The sequence below is a fragment of the Pleurodeles waltl genome, chromosome 9 (assembly GCF_031143425.1).
Source record: "Pleurodeles waltl isolate 20211129_DDA chromosome 9, aPleWal1.hap1.20221129, whole genome shotgun sequence".
In the NCBI taxonomy this organism is placed as follows: Eukaryota; Metazoa; Chordata; class Amphibia; order Caudata; family Salamandridae; genus Pleurodeles; species Pleurodeles waltl.
In genome coordinates, this window is record NC_090448.1 from 309,972,490 (window position 1) to 309,990,193 (window position 17,704).

The 17,704-nt window shown below is 45.2% G+C and overlaps 1 protein-coding gene across 1 annotated transcript in view; it reads right to left on the minus strand.

Annotated features, from left to right (window-relative positions):
• RAD54L2 (RAD54 like 2) overlaps positions 1-17,704 on the minus strand; it is a 784,453-nt gene that overhangs the window by 470,955 nt on the left and 295,794 nt on the right. The window contains exon 7 of the mRNA XM_069206800.1: positions 14,652-14,834. Coding sequence (XP_069062901.1) covers positions 14,652-14,834 — 183 coding nt within the window. The remainder of the gene's footprint in view (positions 1-14,651; positions 14,835-17,704) is intronic.

Here is a 17,704-nt window from a genome sequence, read left to right on the forward strand (position 1 = left end):
ACCTTCCAAAGGTTGGTGAATCAAGTCCTTGCTGGCTTGGAGTCCTTTAGCACAGCTTATCTTGATGATATTGCTGTCTTTAGCTCCACCTGGCAGGATCACCTGGTCCACCTGAGGAAGGTTTTGAAGGCTCTGCAATCTGCAGGCCTCTCTATCAAGGCATCCAAATGCCAGATAGGGCAGGGAACTGTGGTTTACTTGGGACACCTTGTAGGTGGAGGCCAAGTTCAGCCACTCCAACCCAAGATCCAGACTATTCTGGACTGGGTAGCTCCAAAAACCCAGACTCAAGTCAGGGCATTCCTTGGCTTGACTGGGTATTACAGGAGGTTTGTGAAGGGATATGGATCCATTGTGACAGCCCTCACTGAACTCACCTCCAAGAAAATGCCCAAGAAAGTAAACTGGACTGTGGAATGCCAACAGGTCTTTGACACCCTGAAACAGGCAATGTGCTCAGCACCAGTTCTAAAAGCTCCAGATTATTCTAAGCAGTTCATTGTGCAGACTGATGCCTCTGAACATGGGATAGGGGCAGTTTTGTCCCAAACAAATGATGATGGCCTTGACCAGCCTGTTGCTTTCATTAGCAGGAGGTTACTCCCCAGGGAGCAGCGTTGGAGTGCCATTGAGAGGGAGGCCTTTGCTGTGGTTTGGTCCCTGAAGAAGCTGAGACCATACCTCTTTGGGACTCACTTCCTAGTTCAAACTGACCACAGACCTCTCAAATGGCTGATGCAAATGAAAGGTGAAAATCCTAAACTGTTGAGGTGGTCCATCTCCCTACAGGGAATGGACTTTATAGTGGAACACAGACCTGGGACTGCCCATGCCAATACAGATGGCCTTTCCAGGTTCTTCCACTTAGAAAATGAAGACTCTCTTGGGAAAGGTTAGTCTCATCCTCTTTCGTTTGGGGGGGGGGGGGGTTGTGTAAGGAAATGCCTCCTTGGCATGGTTGCCCCCTGACTTTTTGCCTTTGCTGATGCTATGTTTACAATTGAAAGTGTGCTGAGGCCTGCTAACCAGGCCCCAACACCAGTGTTCTTTCCCTAACCTGTACTTTTGTATCCACAATTGGCAGACCCTGGCATCCAGATAAGTCCCTTGTAACTGGTACTTCTAGTACCAAGGGCCCTGATGCCAAGGAAGGTCTCTAAGGGCTGCAGCATGTCTTATGCCACCCTGGAGACCTCTCACTCAGCACAGACACCCTGCTTGCCAGCTTGTGTGTGCTAGTGAGGACAAAACGAGTAAGTCGACATGGCACTCCCCTCAGGGTGCCATGCCAGCCTCTCACTGCCTATGCAGTATAGGTAAGACACCCCTCTAGCAGGCCTTACAGCCCTAAGGCAGGGTGCACTATACCATAGGTGAGGGTACCAGTGCATGAGCATGGTACCCCTACAGTGTCTAAACAAAACCTTAGACATTGTAAGTGCAGGGTAGCCATAAGAGTATATGGTCTGGGAGTTTGTCAAACACGAACTCCACAGCACCATAATGGCTACACTGAAAACTGGGAAGTTTGGTATCAAACTTCTCAGCACAATAAATGCACACTGATGCCAGTGTACATTTTATTGTAAAATACACCCCAGAGGGCACCTTAGAGGTGCCCCCTGAAACTTAACCGACTATCTGTGTAGGCTGACTAGTTTTCGCAGCCTGCCACAAACCGAGACATGTTGCTGGCCCCATGGGGAGAGTGCCTTTGTCACTCTGAGGCCAGTAACAAAGCCTGCACTGGGTGGAGATGCTAACACCTCCCCCAGGCAGGAATTGTCACACCTGGCGGTGAGCCTCAAAGGCTCACCTCCTTTGTGCCAACCCAGCAGGACACTCCAGCTAGTGGAGTTGCCCGCCCCCTCCGGCCAGGCCCCACTTTTGGCGGCAAGGCCGGAGAAAATAATGAGAAAAACAAGGAGGAGTCACTGGCCAGTCAGGACAGCCCCTAAGGTGTCCTGAGCTGAAGTGACTCTAACTTTTAGAAATCCTCCATCTTGCAGATGGAGGATTCCCCCAATAGGGTTAGGATTGTGACCCCCTCCCCTTGGGAGGAGGCACAAAGAGGGTGTACCCACCCTCAGGGCTAGTAGCCATTGGCTACTAACCCCCCAGACCTAAACACGCCCTTAAATTTAGTATTTAAGGGCTACCCTGAACCCTAGAAAATGAGATTCCTGCAACTACAAGAAGAAGGACTGCCTAGCTGAAAACCCCTGCAGAGGAAGACCAGAAGACGACAACTGCCTTGGCCCCAGAAACTCACCGGCCTGTCTCCTGCCTTCCAAAGATCCTGCTCCAGCGACGCCTTCCAAAGGGACCAGCGACCTCGACATCCTCTGAGGACTGCCCCTGCTTCGAAAAGACAAGAAACTCCCGAGGACAGCGGACCTGCTCCAAGAAAAGCTGCAACTTTGTTTCCAGCAGCTTTAAAGAACCCTGCAAGCTCCCCGCAAGAAGCGTGAGACTTGCAACACTGCACCCGGCGACCCCGACTCGGCTGGTGACGGTCCAACACCTCAGGAGGGACCCCAGGACTACTCTAAGACTGTGAGTACAAAAACCTGTCCCCCCTGAGCCCCCACAGCGCCGCCTGCAGAGGGAATCCCGAGGCTTCCCCTGACCGCGACTCTTTGAATCCTAAGTCCCGACACCTGGGAGAGACCCTGCACCCGCAGCCCCCAGGACCTGAAGGACCGGACTTTCACTGGAGGAGTGACCCCCAGGAGTCCCTCTCCCTTGACCAAGTGGAGGTTTCCCCGAGGAACCCCCCCCTTGCCTGCCTGCAGCGCTGAAGAGATCCCTAGATCTCCCATTGACTTCCATTACAAACCCGACGCTTGTTTCTACACTGCACCCGGCCGCCCCCGCGCTGCTGAGGGTGAAATTTCTGTGTGGACTCGTGTCCCCCCCGGTGCCCTACAAAACCCCCCTGGTCTGCCCTCCGAAGACGCGGGTACTTACCTGCAAGCAGACCGGAACCGGGGCACCCCCTTCTCTCCATTCTAGCCTATGTGTTTTGGGCACCACTTTGAACTCTGCACCTGACCGGCCCTGAGCTGCTGGTGTGGTGACTTTGGGGTTGCTCTGAACCCCCAACGGTGGGCTACCTTGGACCAAGAACTAAGCCCTGTAAGTGTCTTACTTACCTGGTTAACCTAACAAATACTTACCTCCCCTAGGAACTGTGAAAATTGCACTAAGTGTCCACTTTTAAAACAGCTATTTGTGAATAACTTGAAAAGTATACATGCAATTTTGATGATTTGAAGTTCCTAAAGTACTTACCTGCAATACCTTTCGAATGAGATATTACATGTAGAATTTGAACCTGTGGTTCTTAAAATAAACTAAGAAAAGAGATTTTTCTATAACAAAACCTATTGGCTGGATTTGTCTCTGAGTGTGTGTACCTCATTTATTGTCTGTGTGTATGTACAACAAATGCTTAACACTACTCCTTGGATAAGCCTACTGCTCGACCACACTACCACAAAATAGAGCATTAGTATTATCTCTTTTTGCCACTATCTTACCTCTAAGGGGAACCCTTGGACTCTGTGCATGCTATTCCTTACTTTGAAATAGCACATACAGAGCCAACTTCCTACACTCGCCATCTGGTGTTGGGCCGGAGTGTTACAAGTTGTTTTTCTTCGAAGAAGTCTTTCGAGTCACGGGACCGAGTGACTCCTCCTTTTGTCTCCATTGCGCATGGGCGTCGACTCCATCTTCGATTGTTTTTCCCCGCAAAGGGTGAGGTAGGAGTTGAATTGTAGTAATAGTGCCCATGCAATGGAGTGACTAAGTATGTACCTATTTAAGGTTGAGATGATACATATACAAATAGTTGAAGGTAACTTCCAAACTGCTACAGGCTCCCGGGGAGGCGGGTGGGCACATGCGAATCTACAGCGACTGATGCCACGAACAGATGTACACTGGGTAAGTGACATTTTCAGTTCGATGGCATCTGTCGCTGTAGATACGCATGTTTTGCATAGACTAGTAAGCAGTTATCTCCCCAAAAGCTGTGGCTCAGCCTGTAGGAGTGGAAGTAGTTTGAAATAATGTTCTTAATACGGCTTGACCTACTGTGGCTTGTTGTGCGGATAACACATCTACACAGTAGTGCTTGGTGAATGTGTGAGGCGTAGACCATGTGGCTGCCTTACATATTTCTTGCATTGGGATGTTTCCTAGAAAGGCCATGGTAGCACCCTTCTTTCTGGTTGAGTGTGCCCTTGGTGTAATGGGCAGCTGTCGTTTAGCTTTAAGGTAGCAGATTTGGATGCATTTAACTATCCATCTGGCTATACCTTGTTTTGATATTGGGTTTCCTGCATGAGGTTTTTGAAATGCAATAAATAGTTGTTTAGTCTTTCTGATGTTCTTTGTTCTGTCAATGTAATACATTAATGCTCTTTTGACATCTAATGTATGTAGTGCCCTTTCAGCTACGGTATCTGGCTGTGGAAAGAACACTGGAAGTTCCACTGTTTGATTTAGATGGAACGGTGAAATAACCTTTGGCAAAAATTTAGGATTAGTCCTTAGGACGACCTTATTCTTGTGTAGTTGTATAAAAGGTTCTTGTATTGTAAACGCCTGAATCTCGCTTACTCTTCTTAGGGAAGTAATGGCGATGAGAAATGCAACCTTCCAGGTTAGGAACTGTATTTCGCAGGAGTGCATGGGTTCAAAAGGTGGACCCATAAGTCTAGTTAGGACAACATTTAGGTTCCATGAAGGAACAGGCGGCGTTCTTGGTGGTATAATTCTCCTAAGGCCCTCCATGAATGCTTTAATGACTGGTATCTTATATAGGGAAGTTGAATAGGTAGTCTGCAGGTATGCAGATATTGCTGCAAGGTGTATTTTAATGGAAGAGAAAGCCAGGTTAGATTTTTGTAAGTGAAGCAAGTAGCCCACTACATGTTCTGGAGTTGTGTGTAAAGGTTGTATTTGATTAATATGGCAGTAGCAAACAAACCTCTTCCATTTACTTGCATAGCAGTGCCTGGTGGATGGCCTTCTGGCTTGCTTTATGACTTCCATACATTCTTGGGTAAGTTGTAAGTGCCCGAATTCTAGGATCTCAGGAGCAAGATTGCTAGATTCAGCGATGCTGGATCTGGGTGTCTGATCTTTTGGTTGTGTTGTGTCAACAGATCTGGCCTGTTGGGCAATTTGATGTAGGGTACTACTGATAGGTCTAGCAGCGTTGTGTACCAGGGTTGCCTTGCCCAAGTTGGTGCTATTAATATGAGTTTGAGTTTGTTTTGACTGAGTTTGTTTACCAGGTAAGGAAGGAGAGGGAGAGGAGGAAAAGCGTAAGCAAATATCCCTGACCAGTTCATCCATAGGGCATTGCCTTGGGACTGTTTGTGTGGGTATCTGGATGCGAAGTTTTGGCATTTTGCGTTCTCCTTCGTCGCAAACAAGTCTATTTGAGGTGTTCCCCAGAGTTTGAAATAGGTGTTCAGAATTTGGGGGTGAATTTCCCATTCGTGGACCTGTTGGTGATCTCGAGAGAGGTTGTCTGCGAGTTGATTTTGGATCCCTGGTATAAATTGTGCTATTAGGCGAATTTGGTTGTGAATTGCCCAACGCCAAATTTTTTGTGCTAGCAGGCTTAACTGCGTGGAGTGTGTCCCCCCTTGCTTGTTTAGATAATACATTGTTGTCATGTTGTCTGTCTTGACGAGAATGTATTTGTGAACTATTATTGGTTGGAAAGCTTTTAGTGCTTGAAAAACTGCTAGAAGTTCTAGGTGATTTATATGCAGTTTTGTTTGATGTACGTTCCATTGTCCTTGTATGCTGTGTTGATCGAGGTGTGCTCCCCATCCTGTCATGGAAGCATCTGTTATTACGTATTGTGGCACTGGGTCTTGGAAAGGCCGCCCTTTGTTTAAATTTATGTTGTTCCACCACAGAAGCGAGAGGTAAGTTTGGCGGTCTATTAACACCAGATCTAGAAGATGACCCTGTGCTTGAGACCACTGTGATGCTAGGCACTGTTGTAAGGGCCTCATGTGCAGTCTTGCGTTTGGGACAATGGCTATGCATGAAGACATCATGCCTAGGAGTTGTAATATCATCTTTGCTTGTATCTTTTGTGTTGGATACATGCGTTGCATGATGGTGTTGAAATTTTGAATTCTTTGGGGACTTGGAGTGGCTACTCCTTTTGTTGTGTCTATTATGGCTCCTAGGTATTGTTGTACCTTGCACGGCAGAATGTTGGATTTCGTGAAGTTGACGGTGAACCCTAGTTTGAAGAGGGTTTGTATGATCTGATTTGTGTGATTTGAGCACTCTATTAACGAATGGGCCTTGATTAGCCAGTCGTCTAGATATGGGAACACATGTATTTGCTGCCTTCTGATGTGTGCAGCGACTACCGCTAGACATTTGGTAAAGACTCTTGGTGCGGTTGTTAATCCGAAAGGCAGTACCTTGAATTGGTAATGTATTCCTTTGAATACAAACCTTAGGTATTTCCTGTGCGATGGGTGTACTGGTATATGGAAATACGCGTCCTTGAGGTCTAAAGTTGACATGTAGTCGTGTAGTTTTAGCAATGGTAATACTTCTTGTAGTGTGACCATGTGAAAGTGGTCTGATTTGATGAATGTGTTCACTATTCTGAGGTCTAGGATTGGTCTCAGCGTTTTGTCCTTCTTTGGTATCAGAAAGTACAGTGAGTAAACTCCTGTGTTTATTTGTGTGTTTGGCACTAATTCGATTGCATTCTTTTGCAATAGTGCCTGCACTTCTATCTCCAGGAGATTGGAATGATGTTTTGTCAAATTTTGTGCTTTTGGTGGTATGTTTGGAGGGAATTGTAGAAATTCTATGCAATAACCATGTTGGATAATTGCTAGAACCCAAGTGTCTGTAGTGATTTCCTCCCATGCTTTGTAATAATGACTTATTCTTCCCCCCACTGGTGTTGTGTGGAGGGGGTGAGTGACATGTGAGTCACTGCTTAGTAGTAGGGGTTTTGGGGCTTTGAAATTTTCCTCTATTCCTAGGGAATTGCCCTCCTCTATATTGTCCCCGAAAACCTCCTCTGTACTGTCCCTGGTAACTGGACGGTGTTGCCTGTGAGGTGCTGGCTTGTGTGCTCTGACCCCGAAACCCCCCTCTAAAGGGTGTTTTACGGAATGTGCTGTAATTCCCTCTGTTCTGCGGGGAGTAGAGTGCGCCCATGGCTTTAGCAGTGTCCGTGTCTTTTTTGAGTTTCTCAATCGCTGTGTCCACTTCTGGACCGAACAGTTCTTTTTCGTTAAAAGGCATATTGAGAACTGCTTGCTGAATCTCTGGTTTAAATCCAGACGTTCGGAGCCATGCATGCCTTCTGATAGTTACACATGTATTAATTGTCCGTGCAGCTGTATCTGCAGCGTCCATGGAGGAGCGGATTTGGTTGTTGGAAATGGTCTGTCCCTCCTCAACCACTTGTTTTGCCCTATTTTGTAGGTCCTTGGGCAGATGGTCAATGAGATGTTGCATCTCATCCCAATGGGCTCTGTCATAGCGCGCAAGTAGTGCCTGGGAGTTAGCGATGCGCCACTGGTTTGCAGCTTGTGCTGCAACTCTTTTACCAGCTGCATCGAACTTGCGGCTTTCTTTATCTGGGGGTGGTGCATCTCCAGATGTGTGGGAGTTGGCCCTTTTCCTAGCAGCTCCTACAACGACAGAGTCTGGTGGCAGCTGTGTAGTGATGAAAGCCGGGTCTGTAGGAGGCGCCTTATACTTCTTTTCCACTCTTGGTGTGATTGCCCTACTTTTGACCGGCTCCTTAAAGATTTCTTTTGCGTGCCGGAGCATACCAGGGAGCATAGGCAGGCTTTGGTAGGAGCTGTGGGTGGAGGAGAGTGTGTTGAATAAAAAGTCATCCTCGACCTGTTCTGAGTGGAGGCTTACATTGTGAAATTGTGCTGCTCTAGCCACCACTTGAGAATACGCAGTGCTGTCCTCTGGTGGAGATGGCTTCGTAGGGTATGCCTCCGGACTGTTATCTGACACTGGGGCGTCGTATAAGTCCCATGCGTCTTGATCTTGGTCACCCTGGCTCATGGTGGTGTGAGCTGGGGAATGTGATGGAGTTTGTGCTGGTGAGACGTTAATCACAGGTGGAGGAGAGGGTGGTGGGGTAACTTTTTTCACCACTTTTGTTTGTGGTGTTTGTTCAGTTTGGAACTCCAATCTTCGCTTTCTTCTAATAGGGGGAAGGGTGCTTATTTTTCCTGTCCCCTGCTGTATGAAAATACGCTTTTGCGTATGGTCTACATCCGTTGAGTGTAGTTCTTCCTCAAACCTATGCTTTTGCATTTGGGAGGTTAGCGAGTGCTCTTCTGTATAAGAGCCTGAAACTGGGTCGGTTGCAGTTTGTTTTGGCACCGAAACCCTGTCTGCATCTTTTTTCGGCTCCGAGGTGACTTTTTTCTTTTTCGGGGCCGAAACATCTCGGCGTCGATCTTCTTCGGTGCCGCTGTCTCGGCGTCGAGCCGTGTCTACACCGGTATCTCGGTGTCGATGCTTGTCGGTCCCGAGAAGGCTGCGTGCCGGTGTCTCGACCGGAGTCGGACGATCTCGGCACTGTTTGGGCCTTTTTCGGTGCCGACGGTCGGTCACCGAATTTATGGGTGGAGCCATGGCCTGGTGGCAGTGGCGTCCCCTGGGCCTTGTAAATCTTCTTCTGAGTGGTTTTCGATGTCCTACTCACGGTTTGTGTATCGTCGAATCCTTCGGAGTCCGATTCTTGGATCGAAAAGGTTCCCTCCTCTTCTTGTTCCTCGAACTCCCGGTGGGCTGTCGGCGCGGACGCCATCTGAAGTCTTCTGGCTCGACGGTCTCGGAGAGTTTTTCGGGACCGGAACGCACGACAGGCCTCGCAGGTGTCTTCACTGTGCTCAGGTGACAGGCACAGGTTGCAGACCAAGTGTTGGTCTGTATAGGGGTATTTATTGTGGCATTTGGGACAGAAACGGAACTGGGTCCGTTCCATCGGCGTTCTTCTGCACGCGGTCGGGCCGACCAGGCCCCGACGGGGGATCGAAAAAATTACCCCGAAGGGCACCGGAGCGCTTCGATCTTAGACGCGGTGTTGAATCTAACTACGCCGACCCCGAACGCAACAATACCGACGAAAATCTTCCGAAATTAGCTATCTTTCCGTTCCGAAACTCGGAGCGACAGGAACACGTCCGAACCCGATGGCGGAAAAAAAACAATCGAAGATGGAGTCGACGCCCATGCGCAATGGAGACAAAAGGAGGAGTCACTCGGTCCCGTGACTCGAAAGACTTCTTCGAAGAAAAACAACTTGTAACACTCCGGCCCAACACCAGATGGCGAGCTATGCAAAACATGCGTATCTACAGCGACAGATGCCATCGAACCTTTAGATATATTTAGGCACCAGAATCAATACGAATGGGTAAGTATGTTTGCACGGAAAAAGTCGACAGTGCAATTCTTGAAAATTGCAATGTTATCCTATAGAGAAAAAACAAATGCGGCAAACAGGTACAGTACTAAGACTTACGGGACCAATCTCCTGGACTTAAGGTTAGTAATGGGCAAAGGTCAGGTTACACTGGCCGGCAATGGGGCAGCTTCCTAGACACTGTCTTCATTCACTAATAGTGGTTGCCTGGACCTGGTATAAGGTGCCAACACCATAGGTGTCCACCACACACCAGGCCATCTTCCTACAAGCACCACCTCCAGTTTGCGTTGAGACCTGCATAATATTCTGTGAGAAATCTCCAAAGCCTTTGATTGCACAGTGGCAGCAACAATATCAGTGGGGGCCCACTCAGGGAGGAGTTTCCTTTACAAAAAGTGACAAAAGCCCTTTTCTGAAATTTAAACTTTTTGGAACTCTTGGACTTCCAGGCTTTCACTGGAACCAACCCACTTGTGTCCGACCAGGGCTCCGTTGCGGTCAGCGTCAAATAGCACCTAGCTTGCGGTCTACCATGTCCATAGACTAATCAAATCAAATCATACTTTATTTTGACCATAGGTCATAAAATGTTTACACATAAAACAATAAAACAGGAAAGTGCATTCATTATCATTATGCTTTACAAAGCACCACACTGGCTTAAAATAGAATTTACATTACATGAAGATAGCTTCTCTGAGGCCATAGTCCCTGGAAGTAAAAGGTCAATCATAGGCTGTGGCCGACAGTAGTCCACAGTTATCCATTAGAAAAAAGAAAGAAAAAAAAAGACACTCCCTGTACATAGTTTTGCATTAAGGTGCCAAGGTTACTAAAAGATCTGTATCACAAAATTAAAATAGTGCAAGTATTTAAAAACCAACAAGATAATAAGTGATTACAGAGTCAAGTTTTCCCGATTAATGCCTTCATCAAGATAAAAGCAAATAATCCGACCCAAAATCTAAAATACTGAGTTAGTGTTGTAAAGTGATACAATTTCATAATAATTTAAATAACATGCTTTGGCAAAGAGAGCCTGCTACCTGCACGATCATATAAACAAAGAAAGTGGTGGACAGGATTTCCATTAGAAAAACACTTAATTTAAGCACAGTCAAATCATTAGAAACGCGTAAACAGTGTGACATAAAGCATATATTGTAACTTAAAACAGCTATCAAATTTATGTTAAAATAACACACACACACTGAACAAGTACATAAAAATAACACTTTACAGCTAGCACTAGTGATAAAATGACAGAAACACAGGATAATTGACCATGTGCAGTCTAAAAGAAAGCTGTTCCAAAGCCCTATCCAAGCCACATAATTAAATAGTTCTTTACCCGTGAAACAGGCTAAACACTGCGACCTGATACTGTGGTAGCCCTATGGCGAATGGACCAAACTGCTGACAAGTATTTGGTAACTGCATTTACTACCAGTGTAGACGGGTCATGTTTGCTAATTCTGTAAGCACTGGCGCAGTCATGTAAAAACAGAGCCTTGCACAACAGAATAATCAATATTTCGCTGGGACTTTTATATAAGGGGACAAAAAAAAGAGCACATGTTCCGTAGACTCCACACAAAAATTGCACTTTTTGCATTTGTTGGCCTCAGGGTAGTTCTGCGACCACCAGGCAGTAAAAATATTAACTGGTAAAATACTGTATCTAAACTGAAGGAATAAAGTGCGGACACGTGCAGGTATTGGCAGGTCAAGGAATTGCTCAGGCCATGGCTCCTGTTTTACAAGCACAAATTCTGATGTTAAACAACCCACCCCGTTACTATGAGGGATCTGCTCATTGGCCTTCTCCCAATATCTCAGTTTGACCAGTGAAATAGCATTAGCTGGGATCGAGTCGGGCTTCTCCCAAAATTGGGCGAAACCCAAGTCATCCCAGACTAATTTAATTTCCCTCAGCCAACTGACCTTTTCCCAGCTACTTTGATTCCTTATTAGGTCTTTAATTGCCTTGCAAAAGGTTTCCAGTTCCTCTGTCCTCCAGAGGTGGATCCAATATAAGGGGGGGCCTCAAACCCGCTACATCTTTAATACTATTCATCCCAAGATCTAGTCTAAGGGGGATCTTCGGGGTGCCCTTCCCCATCCTGCTATGTATCTGATACAATTGTTCTCTTTAATTTGTAGAACATCCAACTGTCTTTGGAAACCCCATAACTTTGTGCCGTACAGTGCAGCACCCCGGATCAAAACTTTGTAGATTTCTACAATGGGGTTTAATGGGGGGGGTGGGGTAACTACAGCTCTGGCTTTATGACCCAGAGCCTCTCCTCTTTGGCATATGACAAGCGCTCCTTTTCTGATATGTGCGTCCCATCTACTTGAGTCCATCAGCCTGATCCCTAAATAATCAAACTCGTTGACCCTTTCCGATGGAATAGAATTCATTAATATACTAGCTTTCACTTTCTTCTTTCGCGAACTACAGACCATAAACTTGGTTTGCCTGACATGGCCCTCCAGACCGAAGTCTCTGCAAAATAAACAAAATTGGTCAACCAATTTTTGCAATCCCAAGGGCGATTTTGCCAAGATGATGGTATCATCCGCATAAAGCAAACCTGGGATTTTCTTGCCTGCCAACCTAGGTGAGTCGTTATTACAGTTTGTTAAATACGTAATACAGTTATTTATATATAAAAAGAAGAGGGTGGGGGCAAGGACACAGCCTTGCCTCACTCCTCTCTCAATAATAACTGGATCTGTTAGTTCGCAATCCTTACCGCTTCTAATTTGGGCAAAAGTGCCTTCATGAAGTCGGACAATAAGGTTCAGAAGGCCTCTAGGGACTCCCATGTTAGTCAGTGTCAGCCATAATTTGTTCCTGGGTACCAGATCAAAGGCTGCTCGAAGATCAATGAAGGGCACATATAAAGTTCCACCTCCGATATCCACAGTCCTCCATTTGGTTGCCAAAAACCACAAGACTTGATCTATTGTACTAACAGCAGGTCTAAAACCTGCCTGCAAATCAGAGATGGCCCCACTCTCTGTATTCCACTCTTCTAAGTGAAACTAAATCTGCTTCGCAAAAAATGTTTTGAAGTTAGCAAGCAAGCTTATTGGATGATAGTTAAAAGGATCGCAGGGACTGCCCTTCTTAAAAAGGGGGACTATCTCTGCACCCCTCCATGTACAAGGAATGGGTGCTCCTGCGGCAACTGCATTGCAAACCTTGTTCAGGTAAGGGGCCCAAATATCGGGGTTTGATTTATAGAGATCGGCAGGTATTTTTTTTTAGAGGCCCAGGCCTTTTCCCACTTGAGGGATGCTATTGCAGCCTTAGTTTCGGCTAAGGAAAACGTAATTGGAGGGACACCCATTTCCCTAATTCTGGTCAACTCTATGGAATTCGGTTAATTAGCCCCTGAGTAAAGTGACCCAAAATGTTTTACCCATACTACCGGGAAAATCAATGTACCAGGCAAGGGCTGGGAAACACCGCTGTCATTTGACATCAGCTCCCAAAACTTGGAGGCATTGTTGGCTCTTGCGGCCTCCAAAAGAGCAACCCATCATTTCTCTTCCCCACTTCTTCATGCCTTAAAAAGTTCCAGCCTATAGTTCTCTCTTGACTGTCTTATTGGCTGTCTTATCCCCCTTCTCAGGTCCTTCAATAATTTGTGCTTGGCTTCCCTGGATGATTGATTGAACCACCTCTCACTACACCCGTTTCTTGTTTTTCCATAGACTATCAGTGGCACTTTGTGTTTTTTTGGTACCATTCTCAAATAAATCTTTAAAAATTATTTTCACCCTTTATTGGATTTTTGCAGTTTTGGTCTTATTTTAGTAATTAAAAATATTCTCTTTATTTTAAAATTGTTTTTTGTATTTTATTGTGTTTTGTGTCACATCATCTAACGTGCATGCAATGCTTCAATATTTTACGAAGTCTTTGATTTAAGCATTACTGCTTTGTGTCACGTAACAGAGGATTGAGAACAGGTTTATTTAATTTAATTTTTGTGACATGTAGCAGATGGTGGCCTTATCCTATGAGGTGGACACTCATCCATCCCAAATAATAATCAACTTTTCTACACTATTAAACCGAAAAAAGAAAACATACTGTATGAATGATGAACATTCCATTGCGGAAAAAGGTAAACACATAGGACAGATGGCTGTCTTTTTACATGGCTATACATGCTAAGTAATTTGTAGAACACACTGTTACCAAATGTCCTGGTGTTAAGTAAATCATAGGAGAGCAACCGATGGAGAAGGCAGAAGTCAGTATTTGGTGGAAAAAAATACACTGAGGTCCATTGCTAAAAGTCAAAGGGCTTGTCACATAAAGAAACTTAAAAGTAATTTTGTTCCGTAGTCGACCATAATGGGAGTAAATAGCATGTGCACGGGGTATCTGTTCTAGCATGGCCCAGTCAAAGAAAATAACTATGTTCAGACCATCCTAAAAGCAGGAATTTCTTACAGTAAAGGTTGATTAAAGAAGAGAAAATTATATGAAGAATATGTCTTCCCTCAAGGGTAGATGGGATGACAGAGTGAGAAGGCCCCAAGGTGGCACGGCACGTCTGTCAGTCAGACTTGATGAGCCTAGATACTCATGGCAGTCCACCTAAGTACTGACGTCCACCAGCAAAAAAAATTAAGGGCATGGAGAAAATTGGGTGAGAACATAAAAACGACTAAATGGTGTTGGTTACTGGTGGCTGGTACAGCAGTGACAAGAGTATGAATTGATGGTGAGAAGGCCAATTTAAAACCCAAGAGTTCTGACAACGAACGGGTTTCCAAGGTCATCTTGTGAACCTAAAGTGGTCATAAAGCCTGAAATAGTAAATTATAAGCTTAGGACTGGGTGCCACAAAATAGAACTACACATGTCCCAAACACAACTGACATTGGCACATAAGAGCTAGACTGCTTTCTGTTCATATTCGGCATGCACTGATTTGAGAATGACCAATATAAATTAGTCCACTGCTGATGTATAAACTGCTGTTACAAACCCAAACATAAGCAGAACTTCTGTCCTTCGTGGTAGTTGCAGAGAGAGCTGTCAAAGTACCCAGCCATTAAACGCCTACAGAATACTCAGAGGTTGCAGAGATTGGTAAGCTTTCAAGAGCAAAGCAATTGATCAAAAAAGCATATAGTACATGATGAAGCCACTTACAGGGACAATGGCCAGCACGGTTTTGGCTTCAGTGTGCCTGAAAAGGACATCGAGGAAGGAGATAACTTGCAGTGTTTTGCCCAGACCCATGCTGTGTGCTAGGATGCAACCAAAACCACTGCTGCCCTTAAACCTCTCCAGGGATTCCACCAAGTTATCATACAGAAAACGGATCCCTCCAACCTACAAAAAAAAAAAAAGAAAATGACCAAAAGTTCAATGTTGTTACAGGGTTAAAGAGCGCATACAATATAGATTACCACGACATGGAGGGACAATGCCTGTGTATTACAGTGAAGATACTTGAAGCAGCACACAGCATTTAAGACTGCTCATGGAATGTATGTCTCTATAAGGAGCAGCAGGGAAAGCTCACCAGTGAGAAAACTGGTGTAAAGGTCAAAGTTTAGTACATATAAGGCAACAGGGGTGGTATACAAGGCAGGATGTTGTGTGCCTAAAACTGAAGGCCAAATTAACGGTCTTACACAAAAATAAATATCAAGAAGTTCAAAGGATTTCTTAATGGCTCATATATCAAGCATATTAAAGATAACTTTTATTTGGTGCCCAAAAATAAATATATTTTGAAACTCTAAAGTAGCAACATGAACAATACAAGAAAGTCACGCACTTGCTCTACATCATCAAGAAATAACCTGCATATTTCAATTCACAAGCGAAGTTAAAAATAAAAGATTTTGGATGCATCGTTTTCCCATTTTTACAACAAGGAATGAAGTGTGGGGTTTGACAAAAAAGTCCCAATCATGTCACAAGCATCCAAAAGGAATCCATCACCTCAATCCCTAGAATCGTGTAAAAAAACACAATGAACAGTTTGCTCGTGCACAGCAAAAGCATGATATTGCCTTTACAGTGACTACTTTACTCTTGGTCCAGAAGCTCTTACCATTAAAACTTGCCAGCCTCCCTCCTATAAAATGCCAGTTTAGCTGTTAACACAAGGCTTTGCGTGGCTGTACTGCACACGTATGCATGTGTTAAAGCACACCGACATGTATACACACATCGGCAGTTTCTGCAAATAAGAAAGCAGGCAATCTGCATCAATTTCCGATGGTTTGAAGCAAGGGCAGTGGTTAACAGGAAACAATCCTCTGAATCGGAGGAAGAGAGACAGTATAAAGCAAATTGGTCGGGCAACTTTTCTGGGGCTCATGAAACCCAAGGGTAACTAGTCATGCCTTGTGAGAAGTACTGCTGTTGTTCACGAAGCCACATAAGCCAGATACCGGTAAAGGTTAGCAGGTGCTATCAATTGGATTTAAGATATTTTCTTACACCAAGCTGGTCCTAACGTTTCACCAGTCCTCCACTAAAACCATCCCTTGCTTAGACAAGTGTCTCTGGGTTATCAACCACCTCCAAACGAAAAGAACTAGACGATCACCCGTTTGCTTGCCTGATCAACAGAGATCAAAGCCCGCACTGCCACCTAGGTAAAAACCGTCAAATTGTTCCTTAATATTTGTGTGCAAAACCTTTGGGCCACTAGCTCTCTGCAGCTACAACATTTGCACAAGACATTACACTTCTTGCCACACACAATAAATTCCACAGTGGTAGGCGATTCAGTGCTGTTACACCTTGGATTGTGCAGTTCCGTGTAACTGGGCCATTAACAAGCTTCAAAGACCAGCAACCTTGGCAGTAAGGCTGGTGTGTTGTCACAGTTAATTTGACCACGTTTCTGAGGGGCGACAGGCCCTGCACAGATTGTTAATTAAGTAGCAAATTCAGTTTAGAATTTTTCAAGGTATGGTCCAGGCCTTCTGCTTGAATGGAACTAAATTCTCATTTTAGGCGCTCAAAACCAATGATAGATCCTTTTAAAGAGTTAAGCCACAGCTCTGGAATGCTCTTCTGTTTGATCTCTGGCGCTTCACAAATTTTGAGCAGTTCCGAAGAACGTCAAAAAGTTAATATTTTGCAAAATTTCTAGCAAATATACTTTAGGTATTCCAAGCACCAGTATGCCCTCACAAATATACATGTTCTTGACAAATAAACATAAAATGGAACAGATACTACAGCAGCCCACTAAATTGCCTAATATCTACTTTTTAGGGTTTGGTTTTCAAAGGGCAGTACAACTGAATAATCAAGGTTTATTCTTAAAGGGTGCTGCAGCGTAGAATGCTTAGTTCAGTGAGCACATGTATCAAACACAGACCCTTGCAGACTGAATCACTGAACAACTCTGCACGGACACCATTAGTGTTCTTTATCGCCTCCGTGTCTGGGCGGTAGCAAGATCTTGGGATAGTTTATAATGCAGTCTGGTACTGCAGCACCTGAGGTTCCGGTGGCAGATGCAGGTAGGGTGATTGCACAAACCACACAGCTTCTCTCCTGCTAAGCACCCCATCACTAACCTAGCAAATAACTGTAGTGGCAAAGGTGAAGGCAACAAGGCCCTTATGCTAATCTCAGAACCAGTAACAGGACCAGATTCTAGTGCAGGCATGGCAACGGACACCAGTCTCTAGAGTCTGCAGTATTAACATCAAAGTCAGTAGCACTGTAGGTCACTGTACTTGGCTCCGAGCCTCAAAGAAGGTAAACTCTCTACGAACAACTGAGGGTAAAAGAGCAGAGCCTCGAAGTATATTTCTTACTCCTCCAGGGAGGGCAGCTAACGTTTCTGGTCTCAGAATCTCTCTGCACATGACTATAGAGTTCTTCAAAGTAAAAAGGTGACCTCTGAAAAAGTCAAAGAGGTCAGCATATATCCAGTAGTGTCAGCTGGGCTCCAATTTACTCTCCACTCAAATTTAAATATTTGGAGTGAGCCAATCATTGAAAACTGCACTGCATACAGCTGCATGCATACCTGCGTGACTGCTTTGTCGAGGCTGCAGTTGTGACACCAAGGCATTGATTCCCCTATGCTCTACAGTCAGTGACCAGCGTCCGGGTCAGTCTCTAGTTCTCAGCAGATGGGCCCTCTTGCTGCTAGGTGGCCAGGGAGATGACTTTGCTAGAGGAGTCTCTATGTCTGATGCCCTTGTAGAGCAACAGAGACTAGC